The sequence below is a fragment of the Sturnira hondurensis genome, unplaced genomic scaffold, assembly GCF_014824575.4.
Source record: "Sturnira hondurensis isolate 20B ecotype Veracruz unplaced genomic scaffold, ASM1482457v3 Scaffold0009449, whole genome shotgun sequence".
Taxonomy (NCBI): Eukaryota; Metazoa; Chordata; class Mammalia; order Chiroptera; family Phyllostomidae; genus Sturnira; species Sturnira hondurensis.
This window is the reverse complement of record NW_028082080.1, coordinates 686,767-702,530: the sequence shown is the minus strand read 5'-3', so window position 1 is coordinate 702,530 and position 15,764 is coordinate 686,767. Positions and strand designations below refer to the sequence as shown.

General features: G+C 35.8%; 1 protein-coding gene across 7 annotated transcripts in view; it reads left to right on the top strand.

Annotated features, from left to right (window-relative positions):
• The window catches only part of USP9X (ubiquitin specific peptidase 9 X-linked), a 137,577-nt gene that overhangs the window by 108,228 nt on the left and 13,585 nt on the right, over positions 1-15,764 (top strand). For all 7 annotated transcript variants that reach the window (XM_037057129.1, XM_037057128.1, XM_037057131.1 and 4 more), the window contains 7 exons: positions 455-677; positions 3,188-3,408; positions 5,992-6,182; positions 10,128-10,301; positions 12,726-12,867; positions 14,054-14,807; positions 15,182-15,305. In XM_037057129.1, coding sequence (XP_036913024.1) covers positions 455-677; positions 3,188-3,408; positions 5,992-6,182; positions 10,128-10,301; positions 12,726-12,867; positions 14,054-14,807; positions 15,182-15,305 — 1,829 coding nt within the window. The remainder of the gene's footprint in view (positions 1-454; positions 678-3,187; positions 3,409-5,991; positions 6,183-10,127; positions 10,302-12,725; positions 12,868-14,053; positions 14,808-15,181; positions 15,306-15,764) is intronic.

Below are 15,764 nucleotides of genomic sequence, written 5' to 3'. Positions count from 1 at the left end.
ATGAGTTTCTTCTATCAATAGGATGTAATTCAAGGAAAAAATTTTTCAGTGAATTTTACTGATACTCAAAATGAGGTTTGGTTTACATGTGATTAAAGAAATAAACTTACTTAAAATGTAAATTTTGTTAAGTGCTAGTGTCAGCTCATTCTTGGTTCTTAAAAAAATTTTAACCTGAGTTGGGATATGGTTAATTGTAGTGCATAGTTGTTTATTAGAAAATCCAAGTGAGTTTTCTGAGATGTAATGAGATCTTGAGTTCTGACAAGTAATTTAATATTATTTCCTTCCAAGGTTACAGGAGACCTTTCTTTCCTTAAAGACATATATACACACACATAACTATATATGATATATTTGTATTTATAACTAAATATTATATACTTTATATATACATACAAATATATATGTACTATATCATTACTAATACATAATTTTATCTCAACTCTCACAGGAATTAATTGATGATTTCATCTTCCCTGCATCCAATGTTTACCTGCAGTATATGAGAAATGGAGAACTGCCAGCTGAACAGGCTATTCCAGTCTGTAGTTCACCGCCTACCATTAATGCTGGTTTTGAGTTACTTGTAGCATTAGCTGTTGGCTGTGTGAGGAATCTCAAACAGATAGTAGATTCTTTGACTGAAATGTATTACATTGGCACAGCAATAACTAGTAAGTATTTTAAATATAATGTCTTAATAACTCGAATCTGTTTCCCTATTTTTCTTTTAGTAAACATCTTCAACTTGTGCTGCTTGTTTTCCCCCAGCAACTAGTTTAGTTTCACATTTTTAGTGAATGGATTTAAGGCCATTAAAAGCAGAGCCTTGATGCGAAAGTTTTCAAAGGTTTGTTAAATGTCTTCCTATAAGTGGTGTAACTATTGAGCAAAATAAATTTTATCTTAGTCAATTCTGGAATAAAATCCAAACCTTAGAGTAATTAGTAGTCAAAATAAATGCCAGAATTAAAACACAAACTTCATGCATTGCAAACCTTTCAGGCCCTCTCTTAGAAGCTCTTAAATGTTATTTTCCTGTGAACGCTAAGAAAAATCTGGCTTTAAAGATTAGAATGTGAGAAGGTAACATTTTCATGCACTTTATATCCTCAGTTAATGCTCACATGAAGCCTGTGAAATAGACTATAGACTCCAGATCTTACAGAAATGGAACTGATGTTCAACCCAGATGAGGGCAATAAAAAAATGACCGGAAAAGAAGAAATAAGAAATCAAACACAACAAAAGCTGTCTTTTTTTTTTTTAAGCAAAAAGCACTGTTTATAGAGTTTAAGAATATAATCAATTCTAGTAGATTTTTAAGAACATGTCAAATTATTTCTGTATGTTGTATTTCAGAATGTAGGGACATTTTGAATAACATTTTAGGAAATTCTGATGAAACTGACTGCTTTAAATGTTAGACCTTTAGCTGTTCTATCAAACCTATGCATAATGAGACAGAGATTTTTTTGGTTGCTTTGTTTTTCTGTAACTTACAAGAAGTATTTTTGTTTTTGTTTGCTTTTTAAAAAACAAATCCTGCCCTGGCTGGTGTAGCTCAGTGGATTGAGCACAGGCCTGCGAACCAGCGGATCGCGGTTCCATTCCCAGTCAGGGCACGTGCCTGGGTTGCAGGCCGGTTCCCTGCAGGCCAACTCCCAGCAGGGGACACACAAAAGGCAACCATACACTGATGTTTCTCTCCCTCTCCCCTTCCCCTCTAAAGGTAAATAAATAAATAAAATCTTAAAAAAAAAAACAATACAAATCCTCACTTTCATTTATTTAGTTTTTAATAAGCTTAAACCCTCAAAGGGGTACAGCATCATGTGGATTCAGCATCTAATGATTTTAGCATAAAAGTTGCTTTGGAATTTGGCATGAACTATGCCACATGAGCATGCGTTTCTTTTTCCCAGATGCTTCTGGTTTTGTTCTGTTTGCCTCCAGAAGTCAACCTTGTTCTTTGCTTTGTACATATGAGCGTATCTCTTGCCCAAATAGAATTCACTTTCATCTTCAGCATAAATACCTTCAGTTTTAAGAAGAGAAGCCACATGTTCCTTCCACTAGTAGCCAGCAAAAAGCAGCTTTGGACCACAACCTTCCAGATGTATTGGCCATTTTTGAAGTCCTATTTCCAGTACACCTCCACATGTTCCAAAGTGGCAGAAAGAGAAAGGTCACTCATTTCTTTGCATGGTAAAAATTTTAAGTATCAAAGAAAAGTGTGTACTAAAAAGTGTGTTTCCTGCACAGTCCAGTCTCCTGGTCTCCTTTTATAGCTGCAACCATTGTGGTCAGTTTGTATCTGCCCTCCCAGCACCTCTGTGTATACAAAATCCACATACAAAGGTTTGTTTGTTGAGGTTTTTTTTAACAGATTGGCATGTGGTACACAACAATGTTCTTTAGAGATTTTTCCCTTTAGTATGTCTGTGATTGTACCCTGTCAACACGAAAATATTTACATATTTCATTTATTGAATGTATACTTTTCAGTTCAGTATATTACAATTTATCTTACCCTTCTCATAGACAATGATAGTTGTTATTTTCAGGTTTGTGTTAGGCAGAGGGGCAGATAGATGCTGATTTGCAATTTCACAGAACTTTCAAATTCACTATTCTTTGCTCCTCAAAATAACATTGTAATTGTAGGTAAAGCAAGTGTACTCTTATTGCCACACTTATTAGGAAGGATGCAGACTTACGTAATGAAGGTGAAAGAGTTGCTAAGCATCAGAACCTGGATGTGAACCCAGAGGATGTTAGTATTAAAGCTGTGATATGTTGGTGTATTTATATAACATTTTATTCCCAAATGTGTTTTGAAGGTACTTGTAAAAACATAAAAGTGTGGAAAGTTCATAATGACTAAACTATAAAGCTAACCATAAGGTTAGTGTGTAGGAATCCTGAGACTGAGACTGCCGTTAGAAGTAACGTCAGATAAAAACGTGGGTTCGCAGGTAGCAGGGTAAGCATCTGTAGAGTGATAACATGTCCTGTGTATTTTAGGTTTGTTAAGGTTGAAATGCAAACTTGGAGCATGCCTTCAGGTGGCTGTAAGAGTGGTGGGATTGTTACTAATGTTAATTTATTACTAGCTTACTAGAGCTAAAAGTGGAGAAAATGGTTGTATTCATACTATAAGAATCTTTTCATCTTCTTTCAGCATGTGAAGCACTTACTGAGTGGGAGTATCTGCCACCTGTTGGACCCCGCCCTCCAAAAGGATTTGTGGGGCTGAAAAATGCTGGTGCTACTTGTTACATGAATTCTGTTATTCAGCAACTCTACATGATTCCGTCCATCAGGAACGGTATTCTTGCCATCGAGGGCACAGGCAGTGATGTAGATGATGATATGTCTGGGGATGAGAAACAGGACAATGAGGTAATTTTTATTTAGCCTTCTTGTTTTCTGAGTTAGAAGTTCTGATACCAGATACTGTTCTCTGTTTTTTGTTTTATAATTTTTTTATTTAATTCTTGTTCAAGTACAGCTTTCTGTCTTATATTCCCAACCCTGCCCCCCCCCACCCTGTTCTCTGTTGTTAAGTGTTGTACTTCCATTGGACCTATTGACATACTTCATAATAAAGCTAGAATCTCCTGGCATAGACTATCTACCACATTTTAAACTATAGTTAATTCTTACTGTAGTTTTATATGTACTTAAAGCAAAAATTAAGATACTCAACTTTTTTGTGAAGTGTTTAATCTGGAGTTTGTGTAATGATAAGGATCTTCATTTTAATAATAGTTTAAATTATATTTTTACTTTTCTACTTTATACTTTTAATACATATCTCCATTAATTTGTGCCAATTTGTATGCTATTCCAGTTTACTATCCATGCTCACTTTGCGATACTTTTACTTTTTTCCCAGAATATAGCTCTCCCTTCTTAGGCAACAAATTTCTCTGGACTTTAAATGTTACATGGTATTGTGACAAAATTTAGGCTGCCTACTGAGTATCCAATACACAATAAAGTTTTAGAAAAGTTGGGTTGCGATGGCAGAGAAGTTGACGTGACTGTGGCACAGCTCTTTAAACAGAGAAAATTGTGGCCATGTTTCTATCTACCCTGTATTTCTTTTTTATTTTACCTTTTACTGTTCATAGTGTTGGTGAGAACTGGAGAAGCCAGAGTGTGTTCTAATTGCAGTAAGTATGTTGAATGGTTCTCTTCAGTCACCACAACTGTTTGCTCTAGAGTTCTTTATCACTCACTTAAGGGTTTCCAAAACATACACTTGCCTCAACTCTTCCCCAGACCTACTGAACCACATCATCCAGCGAGTGGGGTGGTCTGAGTAGCTTTACCTTTTAAAAAGGAAAGCTTCATAGAGGCTGTTTACACCCGTACCTGGTTAAGACCCACTCTGCTGAGTAAAAATTAAAATACATATTCTAATTCTCCAAGGTATTGAGTTAAGCACAATCAGAGATACCTAATTATACTGGCAACAAGTAAATGAGGCAGACAGAATATGATACACTTTTAAATAAGGTATCCCCCACCTTTGTTTTCTTCAAATAAACTGTACCCTCTGCTTCATGTTGTCTTAGCACCCCATTTCACTCTGGGAGTTTTTACTTTTTGCTTTGCGTTTCTGTCTGTGTGCTTGTTTACTTCCCTAGATTGTAAATTTCTTGTGAGCAGGAACTAGAGGTAGTCTGTTTCTGTATTAAAGGTCTCAGGCACAGTTGTGCAACCACTAGACTCTTTCTGTCTGAGTTGGATTATTCTAGTTACCTGACATAATTGGAATCATACCATATTTGTCTTTTTGTGATGGGTTTCTTCTACTAATATACTGTCCTCACAGTTTATCCATATCAATAGCATATGTCAATTTCATTCCCTTTTAAGGCTGAATGATGTCCCCATTGTATGGATAATATCCCATTTCTTTTATTTACTTTTATTTTTTTCCCCTCACCCATGGACATTTTTATTCCATTGCTTTTAGAGAGAGAGGAAGGAAGAGAAACGTCACCTGGATCAGGGATCGAACCTGCAACTTAAGCATGTGCCCTGACCAGAAATTAAACCCTGCAGCTCTTTGGTTATGGGATGACACTCCTACCAACTGAGCCACACTGGCCAGGGCCCATTTTATTTATATCAGTGGACACTTGGGTTTCACATTTCAGCTATTGTGAACAGTGATGCTATGAACGAGAATGTACAAATATCTCTTTGAGACCTTTCAGTTCTGAGTGTATACCCAGAAGTGGAATTACTGGATCATGTGATGATTCTATTTTTAATTTTTTTAAAGATTTTATTCATTTATCTTAGAGGGGAAGGGAAGGAGAGAGAGAAACATCAATGTATGGTTGCCTCCTGTGCGTCCCCTGCCAGGAACTGGGAACTGGCCTGCAACCCAGGCATGTGCCCTGACTGGGAACCAAACCACGATCGCCTGGTTCACAGGCCTGCGCTCAATCCACTGAGCCACACCAGCCAGGGCTCTGTTTTTAATTTTTAAGGCATTCTCTTTCATAGTGGCTACACCATTTTAGATTCTTACCAGATGTGTACAAAGGATTGTTTTGGGAGGTTCTACAAAAGTTATCTCATATAAACCTCACAACAGCTATATGAAGAGTGTACTGTCTTGACTTACTTATGAGGAAACTGAAGCTTGGGAAGGCTGAGTAACTTACTTGCACAGTTACCTAGCTTATAAGTACAAAGCCTGCATTTGTGTCCAGTTCAGTCTAACTCAGTCCCTACACTGTTGTATTATCTGTTATCTACCTGTCGGATACATAGGGTTATTCCTTTAGAGCAACCCTCATGAAATGCTGGAGATGAACAGTATTGCTGTAAATTAAAATTTACAAATTAAAAGTTAAATGCTTTGGAAATAAGTAGACATACAGGTAATTTGTTCACTAACTGGCATTTGTCTCAACATATTATACTGTAAATTATACATTAATGATGTTTTTTGATTTCTAGAGCAATGTTGATCCCAGAGATGATGTATTTGGATATCCTCAACAATTTGAAGACAAACCAGCATTAAGTAAAACAGAAGATAGGAAAGAGTACAATATTGGTGTTCTAAGACACCTTCAGGTCATCTTTGGTCACTTAGCTGCTTCTCGACTACAGTACTATGTGCCCAGAGGATTTTGGAAACAGTTCAGGTAAACTATGGATGGATAAGAATAGGGATAACTGGTTAAACCTTTGTGAACATCTCAGTACACTACATTAAACTTCTAAAATTTATGTCAGAAGGCATATTTATGTTCAGTGTTTAAGCAATAGTAATGTTTAAACTTTACTTTTTAGTTGTGTTTTTTTGGTACATTGTCCTCAAAAGAAGTAGTAGAACGTGTCATAGTAAGGAGAGGCAGGATTCTTTAGTCTTTTAAGATGTTAATAATTTTTGCCCTGGCTAGTGTAGCTCAGTGGATTGAACATGGGCCTGTGAAGCAAAGGGTCGCTGGTTCGATTCCCAGTCTGGGCACATGCCTGGGTTGCAGGCCAGGTCCCCAGTGGGGGATGCATGAGAAGCAACCACACATTGATGTTTCTCTCCCACTCTTTCTCCTTCCCATCCCCTCTCTCTAAAAATAAATAAAAGAAAACAAAGATGTTAATAATTTTTTATTTTTATTTTGGAAACTTGTCATATTTTTTTAAAGTAGGGAAAATAGTATGACCCCTTAGGGGTGTACATTACCCTACTTCAACAGTTGTCAACTCATGACCAATTGTGTTGAATCTATATTCCCATCTACTTCTTTCCAGATAGTTTAGAAGCAAATCTCAGATGTCTTTTTAAAAATACAGCCATAATACTATTGCCCTGTCTTTTAAAAATTCCTTAATATCCTTGTCATTGTTTGAATTTACCAAGTTATCTTATAATTGATTTTCAATATATATTTTTTTAATTAGGATCCACAAATACCAAAATTTTGCTATGCCTTTAATCTCTCCTAATTTTTTCACCCTTATAATTATTTGTTGAAGAAAAAAGTACAGTAATTTACCCTGTAAATTTTCCCACTGTCTGGATTTTGTTGATAATACCCTGTGGTATTTTAGTAGTTTGTTTTCCTCGGTTCCCTATATTTCCTTTAAATAGGTAGTGAGACTTAGATAGAGGGTTGATCAGATTGACGAGGTTTCTTTGCTTTTTAGATTTTTATTTATTTTTAGAGAGGGGGAAAGGAAAAAGAAAGAGGGGGAGAGACATGGAAGTGTGAGAGATACATCAATTGGTTGCTTCTCGCACACCCTAACCAGGGACCAGCCCTGTAACCTAGGCATGTGCCCCGACCGCAAATCAAACCAAACCAGTACACAGGCCAGCACACTTCCACTGAACCTCTCCAGCCAGGGCTAATTTTTAATTTTGCTATTCTTCCATTTATTAGAATAGATAGATATAGCATAGATATATAAAGGGAAACTTACCCTTACCAAGTAATTCAATTTCTTTTTTTTTTTTTTAAGTCTAAGTCTTCCCTTTTATTTATTTATTTATTTATTTTATTTTTAGAGGGGAAGGGAAGGAGAGAGGGAGGGAGAAATGTCAATGTATGGTTGCTTCTCGTGGGTCCCCTGCCGAGAACTGGCCTGCAACCCAGGCATGTGCCCTGGCTGGGAATCGAAGCATGATCGTGTGGTTCGCAGGCCCGCGCTCAATCCATTGAGCTACACAAGCCAGGGCAATTTCATTTTGTTTTTTAAAAATTGTTGCTTATCATGTGTCATGGACTGTGCATACCACAATACAACCACATAACTTCTTTAATTGAATTTTTTATTTTAATTGTTCTTCCAGTACAGTTTTCTGCCTTTTTTCTCCCCTCACATAACTCTTTACTAGGTATAAAAAAGGCTATAATCCTTTGTAACAGTGGATTTGTTAAATAAAACTCCTTATAATCCCTTTGAGGTATCTCCCAGACTCCTGCTATTCTGGTCCACCTTCCCTGCTTCAATCAGAGCAACATCCCTTTTCCCTACAAGGATACTACTTAGATTTTTTTCAAAACCACTGCCTTATATATAGTACAGTGAGCTCCCTATGACTCACCATATAAAATTCCTCTGATTGTCATAACTAGGCCCCCTAGTATTGGCTTGCATGCACCACCACCCTTTTTCCCGGCTCTGCTTTTGCTTTTTTCACTCCCATTACCTGACACACACCCTATAACTTCTCTGACTATTCTAGTTCTCTTTCTTCCCCTGGTTTGTTCCATCTCAGTCATAAGGCTTGTCAATTATGCACACTTTAGACATGTAATATACCATCCTATGTTCCCTATCCCCCCTAAATTTTTAGCTTGAAAATTTTTAAACCAATAGAAAAGGTAAATAAGTACTATAATAATCACCTTTGTGTTATATTCTTTTTTTAAAAGATTTTATTTACTTATCTTTAGAGAGGAAGGGAAGGAGAGAAGGAGAGAAACATCAATGTATGGTTGCTTCTCGTGAGTCCCTTGCTGGGAACCGGCCTGCAAGCCAGGCATGTGCCCTGACTGGGAATCGAACCGCGATCATGTGGTTTGGAGGCCCGCACTCAATCCACTGAGCTACACCAGCCAGGGCACCTTTGTGTTATATTCTTTACCCAAATTGACCACTTCTTAACATTTCTCCCATTTGCTTATGTGTATACTTGGGTTTTGTTTTTGTTTGGATTTTTCTAAACCAGTTGATAGTAGTTTGCAGACATGGCACTTTACTACATGCCTCAACATGTGTCCTTCAAGAATAAGGACATTTACCTATTGTGTATAATACGTTATCACAACCTTGAGGTTTAATATTGATTTAATAATGTCTAACATTCATCAGCATGTATTCTAATTTCCCAGAAATACTTTTATGACTTCTTCTTTTTTTCACTCACAATTTGGTATGCTGGAAGAAATCGCCAAAAATGAATTTTTTTAAAGATTTTATTTACGTATTTTTTGAGAGGGGAAGAGAGGTAGAGAAACACTGATCCGTTGCCTCTCACATGCTCCAGCTGGGGGCCGGGCCCGAGGAATAGAACCAGTGACCTTTCCATTCACAGACTAGTGCTTAATTCCACTGAGCCACACCAGCCAGAGCAGGAAACACAAAAATTTTTAACCTCTTTAGTTATTTTTAAAGTAATTGCCCTAAGTTGTCTTGATTTTGTGGCATTGAAATTTTTGAAGAGTCTAGGCCATTTGTGTTGCAAAATGTCCCTCACTTTATTGATTTTTGTGATTATTTCCTCATGATTAGATTTAAAGTTTTTTGTTTTTGTTTATTTGTTTTGGTTTTTTTTTTTTTTTTAAGCAACAAAACTGGGTAATGTTATGTTTTCCTCGTTGCATTGGGAGGCAAATGTTATCAGCTTATCTGATTATTGGTGATAATAGCTTTGATATCTTAGTGTCTTAACAGTTCTCTTTATTATAAAGTTAACCTTATCTCTTTTGTAATTAATAATTGACTCTATAACTGGAATGAGATTACCTGCTACATAGAAAAAGTTTTACAAAAGAATTTATCAAAAAGACAATGCAGTTCCTCTAGCATATTTAAAATATATTTAACATCTCTCAACAAATTCACTTACGTTGTCTATATGTACAAATCTATAAATACAAGATTAGATGTAAATGATAGTTTCCAGCAGTGCCCCTGTTTTAGCGGTCTCAGTTGTCATTTTGTAGTATACACAACTGATAGTTTGTTTTCTGGATTGATTTGTCTAACTGAAGTCCTCAGGCTGCTCAAAAGAGATCAACTCTAAGACAAGTCAAGCTTTTCTCTTTTTGTTTGGAAAAATCAATTTAAGAGTAAATAGATGTAATCTTTGCACTTCATCAGCCATACCAGTACTTGCATGCTAATTCTCCACTGAACTACCACTCTTACTCTGGTAAGAGTATTAACTCACTTCCCCACTGCATGCTATATTTAGAGTATGTATTTCTTTCTATTTCCTCACATAGTTGAGGAATAAAATCTCAATTTATATGCTGTCATTTTTAGTTGTATTGCTTTATTTTTCCCCCTAACAAATATATTGTGTATATATTCTGGGAGTGTTGCACATTACATATTTTATTCTATTCTTTTCTTAGGCTTTGGGGTGAGCCTGTTAATCTACGTGAACAACATGATGCTTTAGAGTTTTTTAATTCATTGGTGGATAGTTTAGATGAAGCTTTGAAAGCCTTAGGACATCCTGCTATGCTAAGTAAAGTTTTAGGAGGTTCCTTTGCTGATCAGAAGATTTGTCAAGGCTGTCCACACAGGTAAGTGTTAGTTATCTCTTACACATTTAAAGTTGATGTTTCACTGTGTCTTTCCTAAAAAATAAATTTTTGCTAATTGTTATGTATAAAACTGGATTGTGCCATCGATTACTAAATACCTGATACTGATGAAATATATACTGTAAACCTCACTACTTAGGGTTTTTTTTGTTTATTATCAAATAATTTGGTTTTTTATCTAGTCTCTTAGTATTTCATACAATAACTTTAGAAAGTGGCAGACATGAGGCTGTATTTCCTATACAAATGAAATAATTGTATTTTAAAATAGCATTGATTATGGTTATCCTTAAGGTATGTTTTTCACACAAAGTATAAGAGTTGAGTAAATGTTTTGGGGGAGGTTTTATTTTGGTTTTGTTTTTTATATTAAAAGCAAAATTGTTTGTTTAGGACTCTAATTGAAAATAGTTCATTACTGATAATGTTTATACCTGTTACATAGAAGTTTTGCTTTGGAATTTCTCTTGTATATTATCAATTAATGTTGGTTTGAGATTGTTTTTGCCAAAATATCACAGTAAGTTAGTGTTTTCTATAAGCCCAAATAGTATTACATATAGTCATGGGTTGTATTTGTACATGGTTGGTGAGGAGTGCTTCCTTTTTTAACATAGGAAAATGACTGGGGAGAGTAATACTATATGAATGAGAAATTTCTGTTAGGTCAAACCATTCATTTAGATCAAGGATATATAACTGTTTACATAACCTGGACATCTTTTGGTCCTTTTGAAAGATATTTTATATTAGATGGACAATAGCACTGTCATTTTTACTACTTGTTTTTAATTGCTGATGGAATAGCTACCTCTTTGGTCATCTATTCTTACTGCTACTTCTTGGTTTGTTTTAGACAATTTTCAAATTTATGTGGAAATTTCAGGGGGTGGGTGATAGCTCAGTAAAACTACTAAAAATCAAGACAGCATGATCTTAGGTAAGATCATTAAAGTTCAAATACCTGCTCCACAACTAAACTAGTGTTACTCTTGTTACATGCTAGGAGTTTCTATAAAAAGAGCCCTATCTGTTTTAGGGCATTATTTGTCTAGAACAGTAGTTAACAAACTATGAACCCTAAGGTCAAATCCAACCCTGCATCTGTGTTTGTAAAGTTACCTACTGTCTGTCTGGCTGCTTTCACTGTAACAGCAGAGTTTAGTAATTGTCATAGGTACCTCACAGCACCCTGCCGCCACCCCCCCCCCCAAAAAAAAGCCTGTTACATTTACTATCTGCTCTTTTACAGAAAAAATTTGCTGATTTCTCAACTTAGAATGTCCTACTTTTTCACTGGAATCATAATGAACTAACTTTTTTTTCTCTCTTCTATGGGCTATTCCCCGATAATAGTAGCAATTTGCTTAATACCTACTTTGTGTTCCATTCATGTCACTTATGCTTTTATTTATGTTCCTGTCTTTTTTCCCTAACAAAATTGAAAAGCCTTTAGTCCCTAACTAAATATGAGGGACTATCTTAAACATTGACTGTCCCACAGTGCTTTTCACAGTGCACTCTGGTATATTTGTTGGATGAATGAATGTAATCATTAATAATGTGTTCTCCACATCTCATGTTCTGAAATTATGAATGCCTCATCACAAATCTAAAGATTCCTTAGTAGAAAATTGTTAAGTGGTGGGTTGTGACTCATACTCAGATTGCTTATCCCCTATTCATTTGTATGTTCAAACTTGTGCTTTAATAAGGTTTCAATTAAAGAAAAGGAACATTTTTAAGTTCAGGCCATTAATAAATGCTTTGTCGTGAATTGCTGCTTTCTGAACAAATGACAGGTGGAAGCAGCATGGTAGGCTATAGAGTAGGGGTGTCAAACTCATTTTCACTGGGGGCCTCATCAGCCTCATAGTTGCCTTCAAAGGGCTGGCTGTAATTTTAGGACTGTGTAAATGTAACTCCTCCTAACTGTTACGGAGTTGAAATAACATTCGGCCCTTTGAAGTTAACCGTGAGGCTGATATGACCCCTAGTGGAAATGAGTTTGACACCCCTGCATAGAGCATAAGCTGTAAAGCCAGACTTGGCTTCAAAACACCATTTCACCTAGTAATTTTGGCCAAATTAACTTTTTTGTATCCTATTTCCCTCATTTCTATGGTGTAGGTGATGGTATTTCTTTAGGAGGTTTGTCATGAAGACAAAGAACCTAGTACATATAGTGTGTAAACAACCTAATGTCGTGCTCAGCACAAGATAATTGACCACTGGATAATGTTACTGTATGTTACACATAGTTAAATGTTAACTGTCATTTATTGGTAATATTCTATGACTTACGGATTTCGTGTTCTGTTGTAAATATTACAAATGTCCATAAAGAAATGTTTAGAAAACTAAGGAATAAATCCTTTTTGATCATTTTCTAAATATCTTTAGATACGAGTGTGAAGAATCTTTTACAACTTTGAATGTAGACATTAGAAATCACCAAAATCTTCTTGATTCTTTGGAACAGTATGTCAAAGGAGATTTATTAGAAGGTGCAAATGCATATCATTGTGAAAAATGCAATAAAAAGGTATGAATTGTCCATTTTTTTTATAGTAATTATGATTACATTAATGGATTTGGAAGGGGGTTTGTTTGTTTGTCCTCAAAATTCACCTCTTTATTTTCTACCCTGCTTTGTTAACAATGGTAACAGAGGGGTAGTTGAGGTGTTAACTTATTTAAAGGTTTGTCTGGGAAAGAAGAATAAGAGAAAGTAATCTCAGAGGGCTAGGAAAAACAGGTAAGTAAGATAAGAGTGACTCATTTCAGAAGCCGTAATAGCTTAATGTCACATTCTCTTGTCTGAGTTACACAGGCATTTTTCATCATAACTCAACCATACTGCTATTGAAATCCTTGAAACCATATGGAGTTGTAGAACCTATCATTTCTTCTCTCATGTCCAGAGTTAGTTGTCAAGACCAAGGAGTTTGCTAAAACTGTTAATTACTCTAATTAGCCACGTAAGATTTCTTCTACCGCTTGTGTTTTCAAACCACTTGGATCAAATTTTAGATTTACCTGGTTAGTTTTTATCTGTGGGCACATAACATGTTTTGGGGAGAGAGAATTCATGCATACATACATGTAGTAATTCTGTATCTTTCTCGGCTTCCAAACACTCACATCGATCTCACCTGTGATTTTTTTTTATCTTACACTCCACTTAGAAAGGTATTAAAGTTTAGAGGTTGAGATGGTGAGTTGTAAAGTCATACTGCCTGCCACCCACAGCTCTGGTACTTGAGGCAATCTCTCTTTTGCTCCTAACCTTCATCCTTAAGATTCAATAGTACCTACCTGAGAGAATGTGAGGATTGAGTATGTTACTCTAATATTTGGGCTGTACCTGATTACCCAATATTAGCTGCTATTCCTGTTTTTCTTCAGTTCACTCGCAGGAAACTACACCTTTATTGGAGTAACAGTATCAAACAAATAATGATGGTTAGATAACAATGACAATATAGAAAACAGGCAGCAAGTAATGTCTATATTACTAATTTTTGCAATTTATAACATGGCATCAGCTATTTTCGTATTAGTTTTAGTTAATGGTTTTTAAAATATCAACTGACAGAATGACCTTGATTGTGATTTTTATTTACACTAGATTGGTCTTAAGAGAATTTAATAATATTATTTTAAAGTTTGTTGTTTTTTCCAGTGGATTGACTATAAGAGCATCTAGTAACTTGCTCTGTTTATTTTAGGTTGATACTGTAAAGCGGTTGCTAATTAAAAAGTTACCTCCTGTTCTTGCTATTCAACTAAAACGATTTGACTATGACTGGGAAAGAGAATGTGCAATCAAGTTCAATGATTATTTTGAATTTCCTCGAGAACTGGACATGGAACCTTACACAGTTGCAGGTGTTGCGAAGCTGGAAGGAGATAATGTAAATCCAGAGAGTCAGTTGATACAACAGAATGAGCAGTCTGAAAGTGAGACCACAGGAAGCACGAAATACAGGCTTGTTGGTGTACTTGTACACAGTGGTCAAGCAAGTGGGGGACATTATTATTCTTACATCATTCAAAGAAATGGTGTAGATGGTGAGAGAAATCGGTGGTATAAATTTGATGATGGAGATGTAACAGAGTGCAAAATGGATGATGATGAAGAAATGAAAAACCAGTGTTTTGGTGGAGAGTACATGGGAGAAGTATTTGATCACATGATGAAACGCATGTCATATAGGCGCCAGAAAAGGTGGTGGAATGCTTACATACTTTTTTATGAGCGATTGGACACAATAGACCAAGGTGATGAGTTGACAAAATACATATCAGAGCTTACTGTCGCCACAAGACCCCATCAGATTGTTATGCCATCAGCCATTGAGAGAAGTGTACGGAAACAGAATGTGCAGTTCATGCATAACCGAATGCAGTACAGTCTGGAATATTTTCAGTTTATGAAAAAACTGCTTACATGTAATAGTGTTTACCTAAATCCTCCTCCAGGTAAGTATCAAAAATTTAGCTTCTTAATAATAAAGCACAACTCTTACTTTATTGCAGGATTTCTTAGCAGGTATCAACATGTTTTTTACCTTTGGTTGTTTTAAAGTCTCATTCCAGAAGACTGTTGTCTTTGAGTGATATATACTGTCTTGCTGTTTGAGAACAGGGGCTTTTGTTTATTATAACAATTTGTTTTTGACTCAACCATTAGTTTCAAATGCGCTTTAGAGAACTGTTAAGAATTACTTCATGAGTAGCCTAATAGGTTTTTTTTTTAAGTTGGGACTTCTGAATTTTGGAAATGTAAACATTTTTTGAAATGGGGTTTAGATACAGAAATTAGTTTGATTTTTATATCTGTATTTTATTTATAGGACAAGATCACCTGTTGCCTGAAGCAGAAGAAATCGCTATGATTAGTATTCAGCTTGCTGCTAGGTTCCTCTTTACCACAGGATTTCACACCAAGAAAGTAGTCCGAGGCTCTGCCAGTGATTGGTTTGTTGCTTTCGATTTTTCATTTCTATTATACTTAGCATTTAGCTTGGCTATTAATATACTGCTTTATTTTTTCCCCAAGCCATGATAATCTTGTGTCAGATTTGGAATACAGAATTTAAAATCTCTTAGAAGTAATATTAGAAATCATATTAAAATAATTATTTAGCCCTGGCTGGTGTGGCTCAGTGGATTGAGCACTGGCCTGGGAACCAAAGGGTTGCTGGTTCAGTTCCCAGTGGGGTTGCATGCCTCGGGTTGTGGGCCAGGTCCCCATTTGGGGCACATGAGAGGCAACCAACCACACGTTGACGTTTCACTTCCTCTCTTTCTCCCTCTCTTCCCTTCTGTCTAAAAATAAATAAATAAAATCTTTAAAAATACAAATAATTATTTAGATTAAATATAACCTTGTATTGTTTTAGAAGCAGGCTTCTACTTCTGTTTTATATCATCTTT